Source organism: Peromyscus californicus, unplaced genomic scaffold, assembly GCF_007827085.1.
Source record: "Peromyscus californicus insignis strain IS unplaced genomic scaffold, ASM782708v3 Scaffold_21__1_contigs__length_65335640, whole genome shotgun sequence".
In the NCBI taxonomy this organism is placed as follows: Eukaryota; Metazoa; Chordata; class Mammalia; order Rodentia; family Cricetidae; genus Peromyscus; species Peromyscus californicus.
The window spans coordinates 40678826-40697091 of NW_026294514.1; the positions used below are offsets into that span (position 1 = coordinate 40678826).

The 18266-nt window shown below is 46.2% G+C and overlaps 1 protein-coding gene and 1 long non-coding RNA gene across 3 annotated transcripts in view; one reads left to right on the forward strand and one right to left on the reverse strand.

The window, feature by feature from the left end:
- LOC128117361 (uncharacterized) overlaps positions 1-1836 on the forward strand; it is a 36998-nt gene extending 35162 nt beyond the window's left edge. The window contains exon 4 of the long non-coding RNA XR_008220797.1: positions 779-1836. This is a non-coding gene — a long non-coding RNA (uncharacterized LOC128117361). The remainder of the gene's footprint in view (positions 1-778) is intronic.
- A 5815-nt stretch (positions 1837-7651) lies between these two features.
- Positions 7652-16345, reverse strand: Tmem200c (transmembrane protein 200C). Of its 2 annotated transcripts, XM_052750165.1 has the most exons (3): positions 15876-16345; positions 14161-14426; positions 7652-13085 (listed from the first exon to the last, which is right to left on the reverse strand). In XM_052750165.1, exon 3 carries the CDS (start codon positions 12987-12989, stop codon positions 11088-11090), a length of 1902 nt encoding a protein of 633 aa, XP_052606125.1. In that variant the 5' UTR covers positions 12990-13085; positions 14161-14426; positions 15876-16345; the 3' UTR covers positions 7652-11087. The 2 variants fall into 2 exon arrangements, with proteins under 2 accessions (XP_052606125.1, XP_052606126.1); XM_052750166.1 differs by lacking the exon at positions 14161-14426.
- Between the last annotated feature and the right edge of the window lie 1921 nt (positions 16346-18266).

The window sequence follows — 18266 nt, forward strand, 5'->3', positions numbered from 1 at the left end:
CCGTGGGGTCTGACTCAGGTCTCCTATATGTTTCTCTCCTCATCTCTGCTGTCAGGGATGGTGTTGACTAATGGTCCTTTGCTGGATAAAAAAATTGTTTGCTCTTAAAAAACTAAATCCTAGATCTAGCTGTAAAATGGGACATTTAGACCTCTCAAAGCAGTGTGCTCTAGAAATGGTACATTCTCAGAATTGCCAGCGAGTGTATGTTGATCTTTATCCCAGGGTCAGCACTGGTATTCAATAGTCAAGGGGTATAAATGTACATGACTCCTCTTACTGTTTTCCCTAATGACTTACTAGTGTAAACTTCTCTAGTCATAGTTTGGGGGTTCTGAGGCCTCCTGGGTGCTTATATACCTAAACAATCTGTGGACTAATATGTGTTTTTTAAACCTTTAGTCAAAAGCAATTTGCCTTCAAATGACAGTGCTAACATGTTCCTACCCAGGCACACAGTGCCTGTATGGAAGTAGAGATCACTGTTGACCTTGTGGATTGACCATTCAGGCAGAATGAAGCTACCACAGACCTGGTCAATTCTCACTGCTCCAGGAATCATTTGGCTACTACACAGTGAGGGTAATTTTGAGGGTAATTTCCAAGCTCTGTAATGAAAAAGTAGATATGAGCAAGATGGCTCCTGGTATATACCTTTTGAGAGCAAGGCATAAGTTCCCAAAGAGAAAAATTATCACAACCAGGCCATGTACCTGCTAAGGTGAAGGGAATAAGGAATATGGAATCTTCTCTTTCTTTGTTTTTCCTCCTCTTCTAGCAGAGAATTGAATGGGACCCGGCTACGGAAAGAATGAACATCAGTCAAGAATATACCTGTGTTTCCTCTTTGCACAGTATTACCTCGCTCTGTGTGTGAGAGCTCTCTGTCCTGTTGAACATGATGCTGTTCTGCCTTCCTGTGAACATTAAATATGGTTAGAGAGGTGTATGTTGGTGATAAGTTGACAACAGATGGACTCTGATTTGTTTGTCTGCTTTCAAATTATGTCACTTTGGTTAAGCTGGACTTACTTTCTCAGAAGGTATCGATGTGGAAGATTCTGAGTTAGAGTTGGCCATAGAAACAACTTGCAGGAAGGAAAAGCAAAGTTGGGGAGGTCACTGGGTGAGATGAGGTTCCTCAGATACTGAGATGCGGAGGGACCGGCTTTCCTTCGACCTCCTCATCCCCACAGCTGCCATTTTTCTGACATGAGCCAACAGCGGCCCGAGGCTTTCCACCGTACACTCAGGGCTGACCTGTGGAGATGAGAGCTGTACAGACCGCATCCTCCTTCGCACCCGAGGCTTCAGTTGGCTCTCTCATGGTGAGGTCTGTACTGGCTTCACGTCTCATGAAAAGGATGCCGTCTCTCAGACGCCAAATGGCTTCCTTCCTGGACCTTCTCTTTCACAGTGACTCTCACAACCGTTCAAGGTCCCATTGTATTGTGAAACTCCTCGTCTCATAATTCGTAGTGTTTTCTCGAGCTCCTGTCCTCGTTAGCTTTAAAGTGTCAGTATGACACAGCTTAGAGTCATCTGAGAAAAGCAGTTTCCATTGAGGAACTGCGCAAATCAGATTGGCCTGTGCAGATACTGCATGGCCGTGGAGGGACTGTCTTGATTGTTAATTGATGCAGAAGCGTCCAGCCCACTGTGGGTGGCACCATCCCTAGGCAAGTGGTCTGGAGATGTAAAAGAAAGCTAGGTAAGCATGACCCTGTGAACATCTGTCCACATTCCCAGGATGGGAGCATAGCTGTACAACAAATTCAGAAAGCATTTTTCTGTTGCTAGGAATAGCGGGCATAGGAAGCACACTTTATTATTTAAGTCTCATTTGGGCAGAAAAAACCGGGGGGGGGGGGAGTTGGGGGGGTTGGGGGGGTGGGTGGCTTACAACACATTGAAACATGTTTTCAAAATAAGCTGTGCTTATACCTAGTCACCAGTAGGGGGAGAGAGAGGCAGGGAAATCTAAAATTTTGAACAAACACTAAACATCAAAAATAAAACAGCTGAATATATATGAGTCACTTACAGATAAAAGCATAAGAAAGCAATTTTAAAGAATTCAGCCTGAAAATGAGGTATGGGTTTAATTTAAATACCCCCTCAATTTAATATGCTTTTGAAGCTTCCTGAGACCTTTATATCCCAATACACAATGAAGAAGATCGGACAGTGATCAGTGTAGACGCTCTGTGAAGATCAAGCAAGCTAGGTGGTTTTTCATCTAAATTTACCTATTTGTTCTTTGACAGTGGTGAAATTGCCAATGCTTTCATGCCAACAGACTTTGTCTTAAATCCTTTACTGTGGCTAAAGAAAAGCAGAATGGGAGTAAAAACTAAAGATACATTTTACTGATAATTCAGCATGGTGCAGCCTGTGTGGCTGTAGCTAACTTCAGATTTTTGTGGGCAGGGTTATACTTGCTTTGGCTGTCACAGAGGAACACAGGGACTAGCTCGCTGAAGACCAAGCCAGGAGACATCTAGTTCATTCCAGGTGTGTGAACATCTGGTTCCGCTCTGAGGAGAGATCTTCACACACTGTGGCCAATCCTCCCTTAGGAATACCCCCAGCTTGGTGGAGAATCATATCTGAACATGGTGGATCATATCTGTAGTCCCAGTACTCGAGAAGCTGGGGCAGGTTGCTTTTTGGGGCTAACCTGGGCTTCATCCTGAAAGTGAGACCTTGTCACGAAAAACAAACAAGAGTCAGTCATCATCAGAACAAATCCAACCCCCTTGGAAATCATTTTGACCATCTCTGAATTTTCTGATTAAAGGAGGGAGCCTGTATATTCCAATTGAAGACCTTAATTTCATAATGAGTTACTCCTATTTTATTTAAATTTAATTATGCAAATGTAATTGAAATTAGTTCCAGGGCATATGACTTTGACATTTATTTAGTGCCCTCACCTCCAGGACTTTTTCCCCCTGAAACACATGGGTTTTCATTTATGACCATAATATTGACTGTAAATAGGTGTAATGAAAATATAAGCCATCTGATATGAAAACGAAGTGCAATATAGGAACTGACTATTGAATTTGTCGCCAAACCTCCTGTGTGTGTTTCGGCAGAACATGTGAAGTCAAGTGCATTCCCAAGCCTGGACTGTGACTAGAGGAGGCAGTTTTGTGTTTTGGGATTTACTGATTGCCTTCAGGTTGCTAGCTATGGCACATCAACCCCGCCAATCCTATTAACTGCTTGAAGCCAGGCTTTTATCACTACGCTGTATGATTTTGTTTCTAAAGTATCTTTCTTTTGCAGAACTCACATTATTCACATTCCGGTGGCCCAATTACTGCCACACACAGCATGCACAGGTGAACAGGACCTCCCAACCATGACACTTGCAACTGGAAATCCTATGGGTGTTTCCACCGGTGCTTTGGGTAGCTTGATTCTGAAGTCTACAATTGTAGGCCAAAGCCTAAAAATCAGTACCGGACACTCATCAGTGTTCAGCATTCTAGATTGTAATACATGCTCTGGCACATCTCAGCCATTTTCTCCTTTAGCAGTTTTCAAGATGGCAAGACGTGGGTACAAATTAAAAGACACAGTGCTGGATTACTCCCTTGGAGATCCAACTCCAAATTGTATTGTTGTCTTTTGTTTATGGATTTATGGGCTGAAAGATGTTGGGCCAAGGAGAAGCCGTTGAGACTAGAAATCTTTATTGCTGCTGAGCTTGGTTGGGTTTTCTAACTGGTGGAAATGATGAGTGAGGCGGCCCAGAGACACTTCCCAGGTCTCCTCGTTTTTGGTGGCTGGAAAAGGCTGCTTGTTCAACCCTCCACCCCTGAGTTTATCATGCAATCTAGCCCCTCATAACTAGAATTTACAATTTCTTTCCAAATGGCTGTGGGAGGATGGTTAAGTCAATCATACATCTCAACCCATTATGTAAACCAGTTTAATTAACATTTTTGAGGCATGTCTTATTTATACACAACCACTCAACAATTTTCTAAAATTATGCTAGGGCTTAAAAGTTGCCTCACATCAACTGGTGTTGTTTTTACTCATGGCTCTAATCATACCTGAAGTAAGTTCTTTTCCCATTTATACCATTTCAGGTTATTATTATTTTTTACTATAATTTGATGATTCATTCTTACAGGCTAGCCTGATGCTCTATTCACTTTATTTGTTAAAGTGTTAGGTTGAATTGTCACTGACTTAATCAAGGTTGGCTTTTGTTCCAGGCAGTGGAGAGCATTTATCTCCATACCTCTGACTTGGTCAGAAGATACAGTATAGACAGAAAAAGTGGCTCATGTCCACACCCATGGGGAAGAGGAGTGGAAGAAGGAGGCCATGAACTCTGACTATGTTTTGAGTCTTCACCACAGACAAGAAGTAGTCAATTTATTCTCTCTATGAGGATATATAAAAACTGAGGAGAAAAAAATTACCATATTATTACCAACTTTCCCAAATTACTCTTTGGTCTCTTTTAGCTTATTATTATTAATATAATACTTTCTTTTTTTTTTCTAAAAAAGTCATTCTGGACACATCTCACAAATCAAGAACTGTTCTCAAGCGTGAAGCTGAAATGAAATTAAGAATATAAATGGAAGGAACAGCTCAGTTCAATAAACACACTCAAGTCATATTTAGTGCTCCCAACACTTGGAGCTGTGCGGTTACATAAGTAGAGGGATTAGCATTTAGTCATCCGTTCCTCCAGTGTTCTCGCTCCTCACAGGGACTCTGTTAGTTAACTGACATCATTTATGATGCCATTACTGATTTCGGCCCTTCATCTACAGTATTTCCCAGTTTTAAACCTCTGACCAATACCTATACCCAACAATGACCAATACCCTACAAAAAACATTATTAGTGACTCTGACAGGAGAGGTTCAGTGGATAATATCTATTGAATTTTATCTGAAACGAGGAGTGCTTTCACAATGTTCACATTCACAGAGTAGAAAAAAAATAAACATAGTTTATATTTTTGCTTGACTGTTTATGCACTAAAAAAATTGCAAAGAACCAAGTAATTATGTGGAGAATGCATACAAGCAAACTGACAACTTTTTCTTACATTAGCTACATTTGTGTTGAAAATAATTTTTGGCTTGTAAGTCTTCTTGCAGCTTTCAGGTAAACAAAGTATTGAGCTGTGCTTTTACTGCATTGTTCTGGCCAAATCTGTTTTCAATGGCTATCCCCAAATTACTAGCTCTTTAGAGATCAAAAGGTGTAGTCTTCTGCTGGTCCACAAAGAGGTTTCATTTGCAGAAGGTGGCCTTGGGTTATAAATAAATGTTCATTTTGCTGAGAATACACGTGTGAGGGGAATTAGCAATGTAGTTTGCTATTAACAAAAGTTGTCTTTTTCTCTGACGTGAACGAGGTTGCAAATTGATGCAGAAATCTGTAGAAATACATCAGTTAGCACGCCTAGATTCTGTAGCCTGACAAGCCATCCCCAGTTGAATGCTGTCTCCAGTCTTGACGCTGACTCACAGCACTTGAGAAAGCTTAGTACTTCCCAGCATGCTGGAATGCCACCAACTGTGGCAAGTGACAAACCCTTTCCCAGTTTTTACCACATTATACATGTATTGAGAAAAAATGATTTCGAAATTTTAATTTTTAAATTCAGTGTAATTTTTCAGTCAACATGTAACTCAACCAAAAAGTCAACATGTAACTCAGCAAAATACTTCTTGTTCATAAAGCTAGCTTAAGGATGTGGTTTCTTGGAGTTTGGTGAATCGATGCTTCTCAGCCCCCTTAATAGAATCTATTATAAATGGAATCATTACATACCTAATGGTGAGGAATGTGCACTTGGAGTGCTTTAAAGTTCGGTCACTTTAATCCAAGTTTCAAATATATTTATGCTCCTTACGAATGAGATATCTACTTATAGACATCTACAAATACAGCTGCAAAAGTGTTTGGGTTTTTCTAAAGTTAACACACCACTGTGTCTTTCTTGTAGAGAAACTGAGGAAAAGGTAAATCTAAGCAGGCCTTATCATAATCTCGTATAGTGTTCTTTGCCTCCTGCCAATTCTTATATTGGTCCCTGACTGACATTTTCTTCTCCATATTTTTGTACCTATATGATCTCTCTACATCAACTAGGCCCCAGCTAGAAGGCCCTCATAACTGTCTTGAAAGGTTTACTTACATTATGTTGAAAACACTAGTTATGTGCCTGTCTCAAAAATATCCCTATAAGGTCCTATGGTGGGAGCTAGTAATTTATCCATACCTATCCTCTGAGCATAGCATAGTAACTACCAAGCTCCCAAATAGCAATTCAGTATCAATTTAAGCAGGGCTGAAAACACTATGTCTGTTTAACCCTAAAGACTGCAGCTCTGCCTGTTCTGACAGGTTATTAGCTTTTCTGTTAAGATTGTATCTCTACACGCTGGAATGCCAGACACTCACACTCACAAAGCAAAAAAAGATACAAGGCTGGGAAAGAAACAAAGTAGGGTTTTGGCCTTGTTTGTTTCCATTGACTGAATGTGCTGATAAATAATAACTTGGGGTTTTCTTCCATGGGGTTTTCTTCCACTGAAAGTTGAGTTAGTTAAAAGATAGATGCTTGAGTTTGTCAACCTCAAAACAACATCTCCGTTTCAACTATTGGACATTATTAGATGTCTAGTACTTACTAGTATCAAATGGGTTGATGTCAATAACATGTTATGTTGAATTTCTTACACATTGAGAGACATACACATATGTCCAGTTATGCATTTTCTGAAAGGATGTTTTCTAAGGAATAGAAATGCTCCATTTCTTCATTTGAAGACTTGTCTCTGCATACAACACAAGCCAATCCATAAAGCCAGGTAACCAAGTGCTCCTTTTTGAGATGAAATCATTTCTGGAGATGCTCGCCTAACTTCATCTTTTCTGTCTTTCTCCAAGATCCTCTTCCTGCTACACACGTGGGTCTGGCAACTGGCTGCTTCCCTTGTTACTACTGGCAGCTAAGCTTCCTGACCTCACTACGACTCACATTGTGGGGATTGGAAGCATAGCTACAGACAGGTACAGGCTTTGTGATGCTCCGTGTATCACAAAGTAACACACCTGATCAATAAGGCTATGCATTATCTCAGCATTGAGTATGTCAATGTCCCAATTATCACAAAAAGCCATAGCATAGCTGGCATTAGTGAAGGGGTCAGGATGAGTGTCCACTTAATGTTGAATAACAATGTGTTTTCAGACGGTAGATGCTTTAAAAGGCCCCTGGCTCTGGGGAAGCAACTAGATCACCTGGATGGTAAGCAGTGATAATTCCTGGGATGGTTCAAACCTGGTGCTACCGGGTAGGCCTTGGTAACTCCTGGAATGCTTCAGCCCTGGCTGAATTCAACACTAGCCCTGTGGTTTTTCTGATATCATAGTGACGAGGTGGCACACAGTAAATATGAGTTTCATCTGGGTTTTGTCCTTTGGAGAGTAGCAGGAAGATGTTGGACTGAATTTGGACTGACTGTCCAATTTGTGGAGACTTAGTCTTTAAAGAAATTCATTTCATTTTGAAGATTTAAAAAAAAAATCCCTCAGAGAAGAGTCTCTCAAAAAGAAGTCTCAGAACACATTCAAAGCTATAGTCATTTGAAACTTAGCGTAACTTCAAATTTTTAATTCTCGATTTTAGCACCTCCAAAAATATCTTACAATTACCCTCTTCTATATAAAACAAAACCAGTGACTATTATGCTTACATTTTATTTGCTATTAATAAGGAAAATATCCACCTTATGCTACAATCATTAATACAAGATCTTATTTATAAGTTAAAGGGAAGTAAGCTTTGTGTCTTGGCAAAATACTATATAATACTACATATAACACGATACACGCTCATTTGCTTAGCTTGCATTGATATGGTAAGAAGATTTTTTTTGCTTTAACTCCTTCAGCTCAAAAAATTCAAATGTCCATCCTTTTGAGAAGCCCACCATGACTGAAAAGTGAGAAGAGAGCAGGTTTGTGTGCAGTGTGCACTTGATCTCGACCCTGGGTCTTTCTGACAGACAGGGACTGTGACCTCAGGAACTCCCTGGCCTTCCGATGTGCTCAGCTTCAGGACACAAAAAGGGACCAATGGTGACCAAATGCACTGATGGGTTTTGGGCACTCATCCACTGTTACATAACATCATGGTCCCGTGCCACAGGAAGTCTACCTCCCCGTTCAAGGCTTTACTTCTGAAGATCTATTTTCTCTAATATACCTAAGTTATTAAGACTTTTCTATACAATAAATCTGTCGTTGTCCCTAACAACTGGGTGATAAATTTAGACTACTAATTACTTTTCTGAATTTTGCTTATATAATAGTGCTTAACATTTACTGAATTTTTGTGTGTGCCAAGAATTGTTCTAAGTCCTTTAAGCATATTAGTGTATTTAGCCCTCACTTGAATAATTAATCCTATGAGTCAAATGCTATTATTATTGCTATTTAACGGACTCAGAAACCCAGGCAGTATTACGTAAGCCCTGGAAGTCACACTTCCAGCCACTGTGCTCCACTGATTTACACGTTGGATTTTCAAACCTAAAATTATTCTGTGAATAAAAAAAGAAGCCCATATGAAATAAGTCTACTTAGCAGTTGATGCTGTTAGAAATAAAACTACTGAAACGTTTATAGCACTGTCTATCTGCCAAGCCTGTTTCAAGCACTTTATATGTAGATTAAATTATTTCGTTAGTACTCCATCCCTTGACATGGGTCCTGTTTCTATTCCTATGTATAGAAGGGGACACTGAGGCAACAGAAACTGAAGGGCTTATTTACTCTGATCAATATCAATAATAAACACAAATCAGTTGTTTAGGCTGAATTTTGTGGGCTGCAAGGGGAAAAAAATTGATTCTATCCATCCCCCTTTAGTTAGGCTATGAGAGAGTAACAGTTTGTTAAATATCATCATGTTGCATTTTCTGAGGACTGGAAACAGTGCTGAAGAATATCGGGGCCCATTTTAACTTTTCAGTAACACACTCTCTGAGGGCAGAATGGAAATACAATGTTACCAGGGCCTTTATTGCGTTTGTTTGTGTCTCTTACTTGTCAGAAACTCACTTTTGCTTTATAGAAAAGTTCAACAAGTTAATCCAGAGATTCAAAGTGAGTTATTAGCTTAATGCGCATAGTCTGAGGGAACACTAGGTCCACTTAAAATTTATTACAGAAAGTTCTGCTCATGGAAGTTTATGGAATATATCCCTCTTTGCTAAGTTGTATGTACAAACAGAAGATTGTATCCAGCATAAATCCAATACTCTGAATTTAAGTTAAGCTTTTAGAGCTGAAGGGGATCATAGAGATTACATCATTCACCAGAGGCCCAGAGGGATTAAGTGATTTGCCTGTGGTTCTGCAGATAATGAATAACTACCCCAGATTGCAGCAGCCTGGGGCGAGGCCTGAGCTGCTGCTGCAGCTGTCAGAAGATACGTCACAGTGGTACCAAGAAGACAGTAGCCCCTGTGCTGAATTAAGTATGTCTTCTGGAATTCTACTGGACTCTGCACTCCCATCCCTGCTCTTCCTCCCTGCCCCACGGTTGTTCCCCTTAGAGCTGCATGGGTCTTTTAACCTTATCTTACAGAGCTGATGGTGGAGGCCTGTGTCTGCAGTGTTAAGAGCGTCACAGCTGGTAGATACCATGAGCTCCTGAATCCACACACCTGCAGCATGCCTGGTCACTCGTGCGGGGCAATGCCAGCACACCTGCCACTGGTTTTTCTTTAAAAGCATTGTTTTGGTCTTCTGCGATGAGTCTCAGGTCACACTCAGAGGAAGAGGGATTAATTAGAACTGTAAATCATTTGTTTTCTGGTCTTGACAATTGGCTAACTGATGAATTGTGATCTACTCCCGAAGTATTGTAACATTACTGTGTGGCTTATGTCAGCTGTAGATGCAAAACCATGAACCTAGAACAAAGAGAGAAACAGGAGTGGGTGGGGAGGGGCTTGTTAAGGCTGGCACCCCTGTAAATTAACCTTGAGGTTAACGGCAAGTATTATAGAAAAATAGTATTTAGTCAAGCTTCCATTCTACTCCCAAGGGCCACATACTACTCTATGTCTTCAAGGTAAAAACACTGGCAATGGATTAATGCACTCACACCCTTACTGACCCTCTGTCACTTTGGTAGAAGGTGACTACAGTCTTAACAGACGAATATTTTGCATCGACGAGAGAAATTGTTAACTGTTTGCTGTGCATTAGTTCCCAGGCAAAATGAGGCAATGTTATTGTTTAACTGTTTGGAAACTTTTTTTTATTAAAAAAACAAAAAGACTTTAAATACTAATGTTACTTTCCATACAGGTGTAGTAATACTGGGTAACGCATGGTGTACTTGGTATTGGGAGTTTAGGGGCGTAACAGTCCAGTCTAGTAGCTGGCACCCTCCAGTCTTCACACACCCTGGTAGCAAAATGAAAATCTCCTTTTTAAAAATAGAGTCCTTTGGACAGCTGGAGCGCAGAGCAGGGTAAGGCAAGGGAACCCTCTCTCTCCGATGCTCATGCTTTAGACTTGGACTTCACCTAGAAAGATCAGTTCTAAGAGAACTGACACGGACTCTTCTAGGCTCTTCAAGAAGAGGGAAGTAAAAAGCTTGTCATTCATCCACAGGCAGCTATGAACGACGTCAGCAGCAGAGTACAGGGGTGAGGGAAGGTGGGGGGGGGGTAAAGAAAAATTGGAATAAAGTGCAGAGTTACTGTCAAAAATATATTATTTTGAGCCTAAGAAAATTAAGAGAATTTCATCTAATGAACTAGATTATGACCTTTTAATACATTTGGTTTTCATGGAACGTACAATCACCATCGGACATAAAAAGACGACTGCTTTTTTTAAAAAAAAATTGCTTTAGTTATCTACACGAATCTTGTGAATGCAATTCAAGGATAACATTCTGCAGCTCTTTGGATATTGAATGGTTTCCTCGGACCTGTCCACAGGGAAATGGGTTAGGGTTAAGGTAGGGGTTCCAGTGGGACTAGTCTCTCCTTTCCCTGCCCTCCTCTCTCTCCCTAGGTGGAAGAGTTTTCCAGTTCCGGGTCCTCTGTTCCTGGGGTGTGAGACCTGGAAATCAGAAAGAGTTTCTCCTTGTTTGTAAACTGCCTCTGCCCAGACTGAGGCTGCTCCGCCCTAGTTGTCTCTGGACTGGGACCCTCCGGGGAGCTAGGCTCCGTACCCGGATCCGTGGCGTCTGCGCAGTCTAGCCTTTTCTTGGCCACCACGTCCACGACCGACTCCACAGAGGTGTCAGCCTCCCTCAGGGGGGTGTAGCCCTTATTGCTGCAGGACAGCTCATCGGACTGGGAACTGTGGGAGTCCCGCCGGACACGGGGCGAGTCCTTGGGGCGCAGAGGGACCGAGGGCGTGGCGGTTGTCTCTGGAAGGTTGGAGTCCAGGTCCGCTGCACCAGGGGAGGGCGGAGGCTCCGGAGACGGTTGCGACCGGTAGTCCAGGAGCCCGCTGGTGCTGCGGCGCCGCCAGGCCGCGTACCTGCCTGTCCTGGGCAGGCGGCCGCCCTGCCCCCTGGCGGTGCTTGCTGTCGCCGCGCCCACGGGCTCGTCCGGCTCACTGGACGCCCAGCGCGCCCCGCCCTCGGCTCCCCGGAGGTCCGTCAGGCTCAGGTCCAGTTCTTCCCTGGGGAGATCCCGAGAGCCGCGTTCCCCCGGCGGCCTGTGCCAGCTGCAACTTGCTCCCTCCGAGTCCCCGTCTCTGTCCCGGTCCCCTTGCAAAGGCAGCAGCGCGAAGGCGCTCAGCGAGGAGCCCACGAGGGAACTGGCAGTGCTCTGGCGCCCCCAACTCCCGGTCGGGCTGCAGAGCGCCGGGCTGCTGCTGCCACTGGCGGCGGCGGTGACAGTGGCCGTGGCCGCAGCCACCGCGGCAACTGTGGTCCGGCGACGGCCAGCCCCGCTGGAGCGCTCGCGGTAGATGCTGTACACCGCCTCGGCCAGGCTCGGGGGCTCCCGCGGACAGCGCGGAGATGAAGCCAGGTCCGGCGGCGACCCTGCATCCCGAGTCCCGCCGCCGCCTCCGCCTAGCCCGGCGGGGTGGGGCCATGAGCCCCTGGCCAGCATTGCAGTGGCCCCGAAGGCGTCTGCAGAGCCGGTGCAGCTACCAGGCTTCAGTTCCAGGCCCCGGGATTGCACGTAGCTCAGAAAGCCATTGAGCGGCGCTGCCCTGGCGGGTGCAGAGCCGGGGGCGGTGGTGGCGGAGGAGGCCGCGGCGGCGGCAGCTGCAGCTGCTGCTGCTGCCAGATCTTTGGCGCGGAGGCTGTGCACGTCGATGACAGTAGAGTAGAGGTCCCGCAGGTTGATGATCTTGGTCTTTTTGTCCCTGTTCTCATGGAGCACCGCGTTGGCGCAAATGAAGAGGAAGATGCCGATACCCATGATGAGGGGCCCAAAGACCTTGAGCTTGTCTGAGTGCAAGTAGCCTGAGACGATTCGGAAGAAGAAGCCCACTGATGTGGAGGAGGAAGAGGAAGAGGAAGAGGATGTGGCTGCAGATCTAGTCGGAGGCGAACTCCTGGGTCCTCCCACAGAAGTGGAGTTGACACCCCCTGGGGTCCCGGAGTGACTCTTGGTCGGGTTTTTGCTGCCACGGCTGCTGTTGCCAGTGGTCCCAAAGCGATGGCTGCCTCCCACAGGCAATGGCTGCTTGCTGCCCCCTCTGTTGGCCGTGTTGGCCTTTGGCCAGTAGCCCACCACGGCCATGGCTATGCCCACCAACAGCACTAGGATCCCGCAAAGGGCAATAAGCCCGGAGATGGAGCACAGCTTCAGCTTGCCCTTCACCACAACCACGTCGTTTTTACGCCTCTTCTTGGCTTTCCTCTTGCGCTTAGGGACCTGGCTGGTGGGGCGGAGGGGATCTTGCTTTCTGGCAGATATCCTCAGTAGGCCACCGGTGGCGATCATGGCGAACTGGTGGAGTTCAGGGCTAGCCCCAAGGGCTGGGGCCGACAGTTAGGGGGAGGGCCAACTGTCCTCTAACTGCTTGGTCACCTCCTCCTCCTGCAGCAAAGCAGAGGAACATAATCATAGAGTGCGGGCTGGGCTGCAGCAACATCCCACGTGCCAGGATTACCCCTGCTCCTGGATCCAAATCCAGGTGTGCTCCCACCCCCACCATCCAGGCCAAGTGCTGTGCACACAGACTAGAGATGGGTCTGGGTTACAGAAGGGAAAGGTGGCTTGAAACAGTTTGAGAAAGCTCTCACCTCCCCTCTCCCCCACATGCTCCAAGAGTGAGTGACCCTCTTGATACTGAAAGCCTCCTGGCTGGCAGCCAGTGGAATTCCTTCCATCCTTATAAACTCAGCGAATGTGGGGGCTCACAGTAGTGTTTGAGGACTTTCTTGGTCAGCGCCTGGTTTTTTTTTTTTTTTTTTTTTTTTTTGGTGTTTTTTGGTGTTTTGTTTTGTTTTGTTTTGTTTTCATCCTGCCTCTCACTGCAATGGAAAAGTTTCCCAAAGGAGGGGCCTCTGGAGTGTCAGGCCTCTGAGTCAGGAATTTGCCCATGTGGGCCCAAAGTTACTAAACAGTTCTGAAAGTTAGTACTGTATAAAAAGAAAGGAATTCATTTCCCAGGATGAGAGAGAAACAGCAAGCCCTGGCAGGATGGCTTACTTCAGATAACTGCCCGGGTTCATTACCCAGAAAATCTCAGAAATACTACTTCAATCCCGACAACAAATCTTGCCATAAAGTTGCCTCTTGGCTACTCTGATCCTAGGGCATTAGGCACCCAGAGCCCCCTCCCAGACCTCTCATCGCCACTCTGCAACATCTGGACAGCTTCTTGGTGTGGAATATTTCCTTTTAGGTAACTGTTATGTAACCACACTCTTCCTTCTGGCGTTCTCTCCTCCCCTGGAGGAACTCCCTATAAAGGTATCCTGTGCTAGATTTCATCAGGGAATCTGAGAAGTCCCCTGGAATCCCCATAAGAAATACCTTTCTCTTATGTGGGAAAATGACCATATTAAAACAACAACAGAGAACCCTCCCACAATAGCTTTCTAGCCCTTTATTAATGTACCAACAACATTCTACAGAACCCCAGTGTTCAAATGAATAGGCAAATTACCTAGGCAAAGCAGTCTACATAATGATGATTTATAGGAAGGTATTTCCACACATAAAAGCTGTTCTCTTCATCCTTTTCTCTGGAGGTCATTTTGAGGAAGAGGAGTGGTTAACAGTGGCCTAGTTCTGGGAAGCTCTTTGGGTTGTCTATACAGTCTAAGCAGGTACAAGAACTGATGCCTGTTTGTGCTTATCTGTCAGCTGTTAAAAGTCCCGTTCTGCTGGGTCCTCAGAGTGCATTCTCAGTTCCACTGGTTGTGTTGCCTCCTGCAACAGAGATGCTAAAATTAAGGGCATGATGTGGCTCTTAAAGTTACAGATGGCCATCACAGGCCTTTGGGTATATGATTCTTTCAGGACAGTCCACGGAGTAGAATAAATTATCCTTTGAAAATGTAAGTTACTTGGGTAGAATTTTGCTTTTGACTAGTGCTTGGGTGAATACCTCTGGCCCTTGATTCTTTCAGTAGGTCAGTCTGGGTAGGATTTTTTTCTCCACGTGGGCAAGCAAATGGCAATCAGGTTTTTATACTGCTTGCAAACCTGTACCTTTTTGGAACTTTTTGGAATTCAATAGAGAAATGCTAAGTGGTTTCCGGGGGGGAGTCAATGGTGAGACTGTATCTGTAAACCTTTAAAAAATTTTTTTAAAAGGTCCTGTGCCAATAAGCATAAACACTGAATATACATGCCAGACTGCCATATTTATTATATGGTTGCAACATGTATATTGCTGTTTTAATTGAACTGTAAGGCTCCAGTGTCTTTAATAATCCTGAGGTCTGGATTGGCTTCAAGAGACATTAAGGTCCAGGCATTTTAGAAACAAAGCCAGCTCGGGCCTGCAGGGTGTCTCTCTGAAGAGAGATGGGCAGACGTTTTGTTGGACACCGATCAGATGCCCCCCGGTGCTGAATGTCTTGGAGGAGGAAGGGACCTTCCTCCTCTGCAAGCCAGCTTTACACCCCGCAGAATATAAGGAAAGTTGGAGTGAATTTCAACAATGGTTTACAGAAGATATTTAAAATTAGTTTTTAATAGCTAGTAATTAGTTCCCTAGTTTATTATGCTTCCAGCTGAACTCCTTTTCAGCGTACCACGATCTGACACAGAATACTGACAAAGGTCAGGTGCCACGGAAAAGCCCCCTTTGAGGCTTTCCTTAGACCGAAGGAAAACAAACTTAGCAGTGAATGTCGTCTGCCTTCCCAACTGGCTGCCTGGCGCGAGTCCTGCCTTGGTTAAGGAATGGAGGATGGGGAAATCAAATGAGGGATGTCTAAAAATACAACCGCTTCCAAGGGAGAGATTCAAGTTCTCCACTCGTGATGGATCGAGCCCGGCGTCAGAGACTCTGGGCCCCAGGGTTGCGCGCCATACTGTGCCCCTCACCCAACCTAGGTCCTCGACCCCCGGCCCCTGGCCCCCAGGGCCGTGCGTCTCTTGCCCTTACTTTAGTCAGTCACATGAGTGCAGCAGCTGCAAGTCCGCCTCTGGAGGGAGGACCGGCTGGAGCGAAATGAAGGCAATCCCCAACTCGCCTTTTCTGGGCAGCGCAGCCCTGGTAGCACGCCCAGGAGAACACCTGGCTCGGAACATCCGCTAAGGGGCCTGGGCTCGGGGACAGGTGGGCTGACGAAGGGCGCTCGGAGGCCGGGGATTGACAGGATTGCTCAAAATGGAGGCACTCTAAGCAAACAATAATCGCTCACTTACCCAGGGAGACCAGGGCAGCTCGGGAGACACAAAGAACCATGGAGAAACTTTTCAGTCCCAGCCGACGGCGGAGCGCAGGGACAGCGCCCCGGGGCCCCGGGCGCAATAGCAATAGCGGCTGGACAGCTCGGCGGGGACGAACCTGCGCCAGGGGCTCGCAGTCCCCTCCGGCGCGGTGGCGGGAGCCATTTCCAAGAGTTTCCAAGAAGTGTCAGGTCCTCCGCAGCCCGCGCGCCGCCTGGAGCCCTTCTTCCCTCGGGCGCGCCTCCTCGGCTGCCACTGTCCCCTCCCGTCGCGCTCCCCGCCGGCCCCTGCGGCCGCGCGCTCCCCGGCCTTGCGCCTCTTTTGTGTGGCTGCAGCGCGCCGGGCTCCGCCGGGTGGAGTTGAGCCCGCGGCGGCTGCTCCCGGCGGCCGGACTGGCGGCTGTTGCTAAGAGACCGGAGCCATGACACAGGGAAATTGCGGCAGGATGGCAGTCGGTACCCGGCCGGCTTGGCTCTCAGGGGCGCACCCGCCCCCCCGCCCCGCCCCCAGCCCCCCCCCGAACCCCTCCCCCGCTCGCCGCCCGTCCCTTCGGAAGCGACTTGTCCCCCTTCCCAGGAGGGGCACCAGGGAAGACGACACCTGCACCGCGCGGTTGAGCCAGGTCGGGGCGCGATCGCGCAAGGCAGGTGCTGGACGCCGCTGAACCGCCGTCTGCCTCAGCTGACAGCTTCTTTCCTTTTCCCCCAACTACCTGTCTGAGCAACAAGCCCAAGAGGATCCAAAGAAAGGCCAGCCCCTCCCAGGGAGTCCCCCATCAGCATCCCGAAGCTAGGAAGTAGGCTCCAGGTCTCTGTTCCTCCCGGGCCCCTCTCCTCTCTGCTCCCTTTTCCTTTCTTTATTTCTTTTTCTTTTGTAGCTCCTACTCTACAGGGTACATAGCCTTCTTGCCCCCCTGCCTCCACCTACACTTGAAGTTTGCACTGTAGATACCTCCAAGAACACAGTAAGTTGTCCCCCAGCGAACCCAGCCCCGGGCGGGGTGGAGCGGGCCCACAGAGCTGGGCGCACCACCGGACTCCTGGAAACCTCTGTCAGATGCTATCACACTTCAGCAGAACTAGGCTGTGTAACCGGCCTTAAGGGACCTCAGTGGCTTCCTGGGACGTGGGCAGCCAGGGCTCATTAGATATTAGGGTAGGCTTGGAGATGGCCCCTCAGGCGGGCCCTGCTGTTCTGTCCCTCTGAGGTTACCCAAGCCTTCAAAGCGAAACTCATTCTCCGGGAATGGGAATCAGAGTTAGCATCAAAAAGGAGAGGTGGGGGTAGGGAGGTTGTCCAAACTCCCTACGTCATTTGAAAAGGAGAGAAGAGCACACACACACACACACACACACACACACACACACACACACACACGGGGGGGGGGGAGTTGGGAGGGGTGGAGAGCGCCTATTTCCTATCTTCCTTCTTTCAACTGCGTAGTGGAAATGACAGGGAAAAGAAATTTCAAATGGAATTTCCCCACGGAGTGTTGAGAAAGTTAGAAAGGTTTCAATTAGTTATTGAAATGAGGTGGCCAGGATTCAGGCAGAGAGGAACAGAAAAGCAGATAAAACCAAGGCTGTTTAAAATTTGCCATCCAAGCAAGGATATTTGGGTGGTGATGGTAGTGGGTGCTGTTTACTGTTCAAGGGTGTACCCACAAATCTAGCCTTGAGGTTGTTCTAAAGGTACACAGCATCTCAAGAATATATTGTGCAAAAAGAACAATAAAGAAACTAAATATACAGAGCCAATGATAAAGGTGTATAGCAATCATTGAAGCAGGGATGGAGGGGGTGGGGAGATGGGAGGGATGTGAGTCCTAAAGGTACGCATCACCTGCATGTTTGAAAGGTGACCTCTGCCATCTTTTTCAAGACATACGGGTCTGAGCTGCTACTGGAGCTTCACTAGATCTCCTTCCATGTATTTTTACTCAGCACCAGATTATTAGAAAAGAAAGGACAACAAAGGAAACGCTTCCTACCCCACCGTGGAATGTCTCCTTTTACGGAAATCACTGCAAAGGAAAAGGAACTCAACCCGTTCTGGTGGTTTGCTAAAGCCTTTTGGCTCAGAATCCCTGCATTTCTTGAACCCGATAATGATCTGGTATTTTGTACAAAGACTGGACCCCATAGCCCCATTTCACTACAGAGCTGACTGCCAAGGGCCAAATGGCAATCCCTACCCTCTGTCCTGCAGGACTACATACAAACGAGAGTATTAATGAAGAACTACATATAAGATTTTAGGTGGGTTAAACAGTTAACAGTCTCACTCTTTGCATAAATTATAGCCACCAGGTAGGTGCTCATTCAAAACTCATTTGATGGATTGATTAGGAGAAGAAAGAAAATCTCT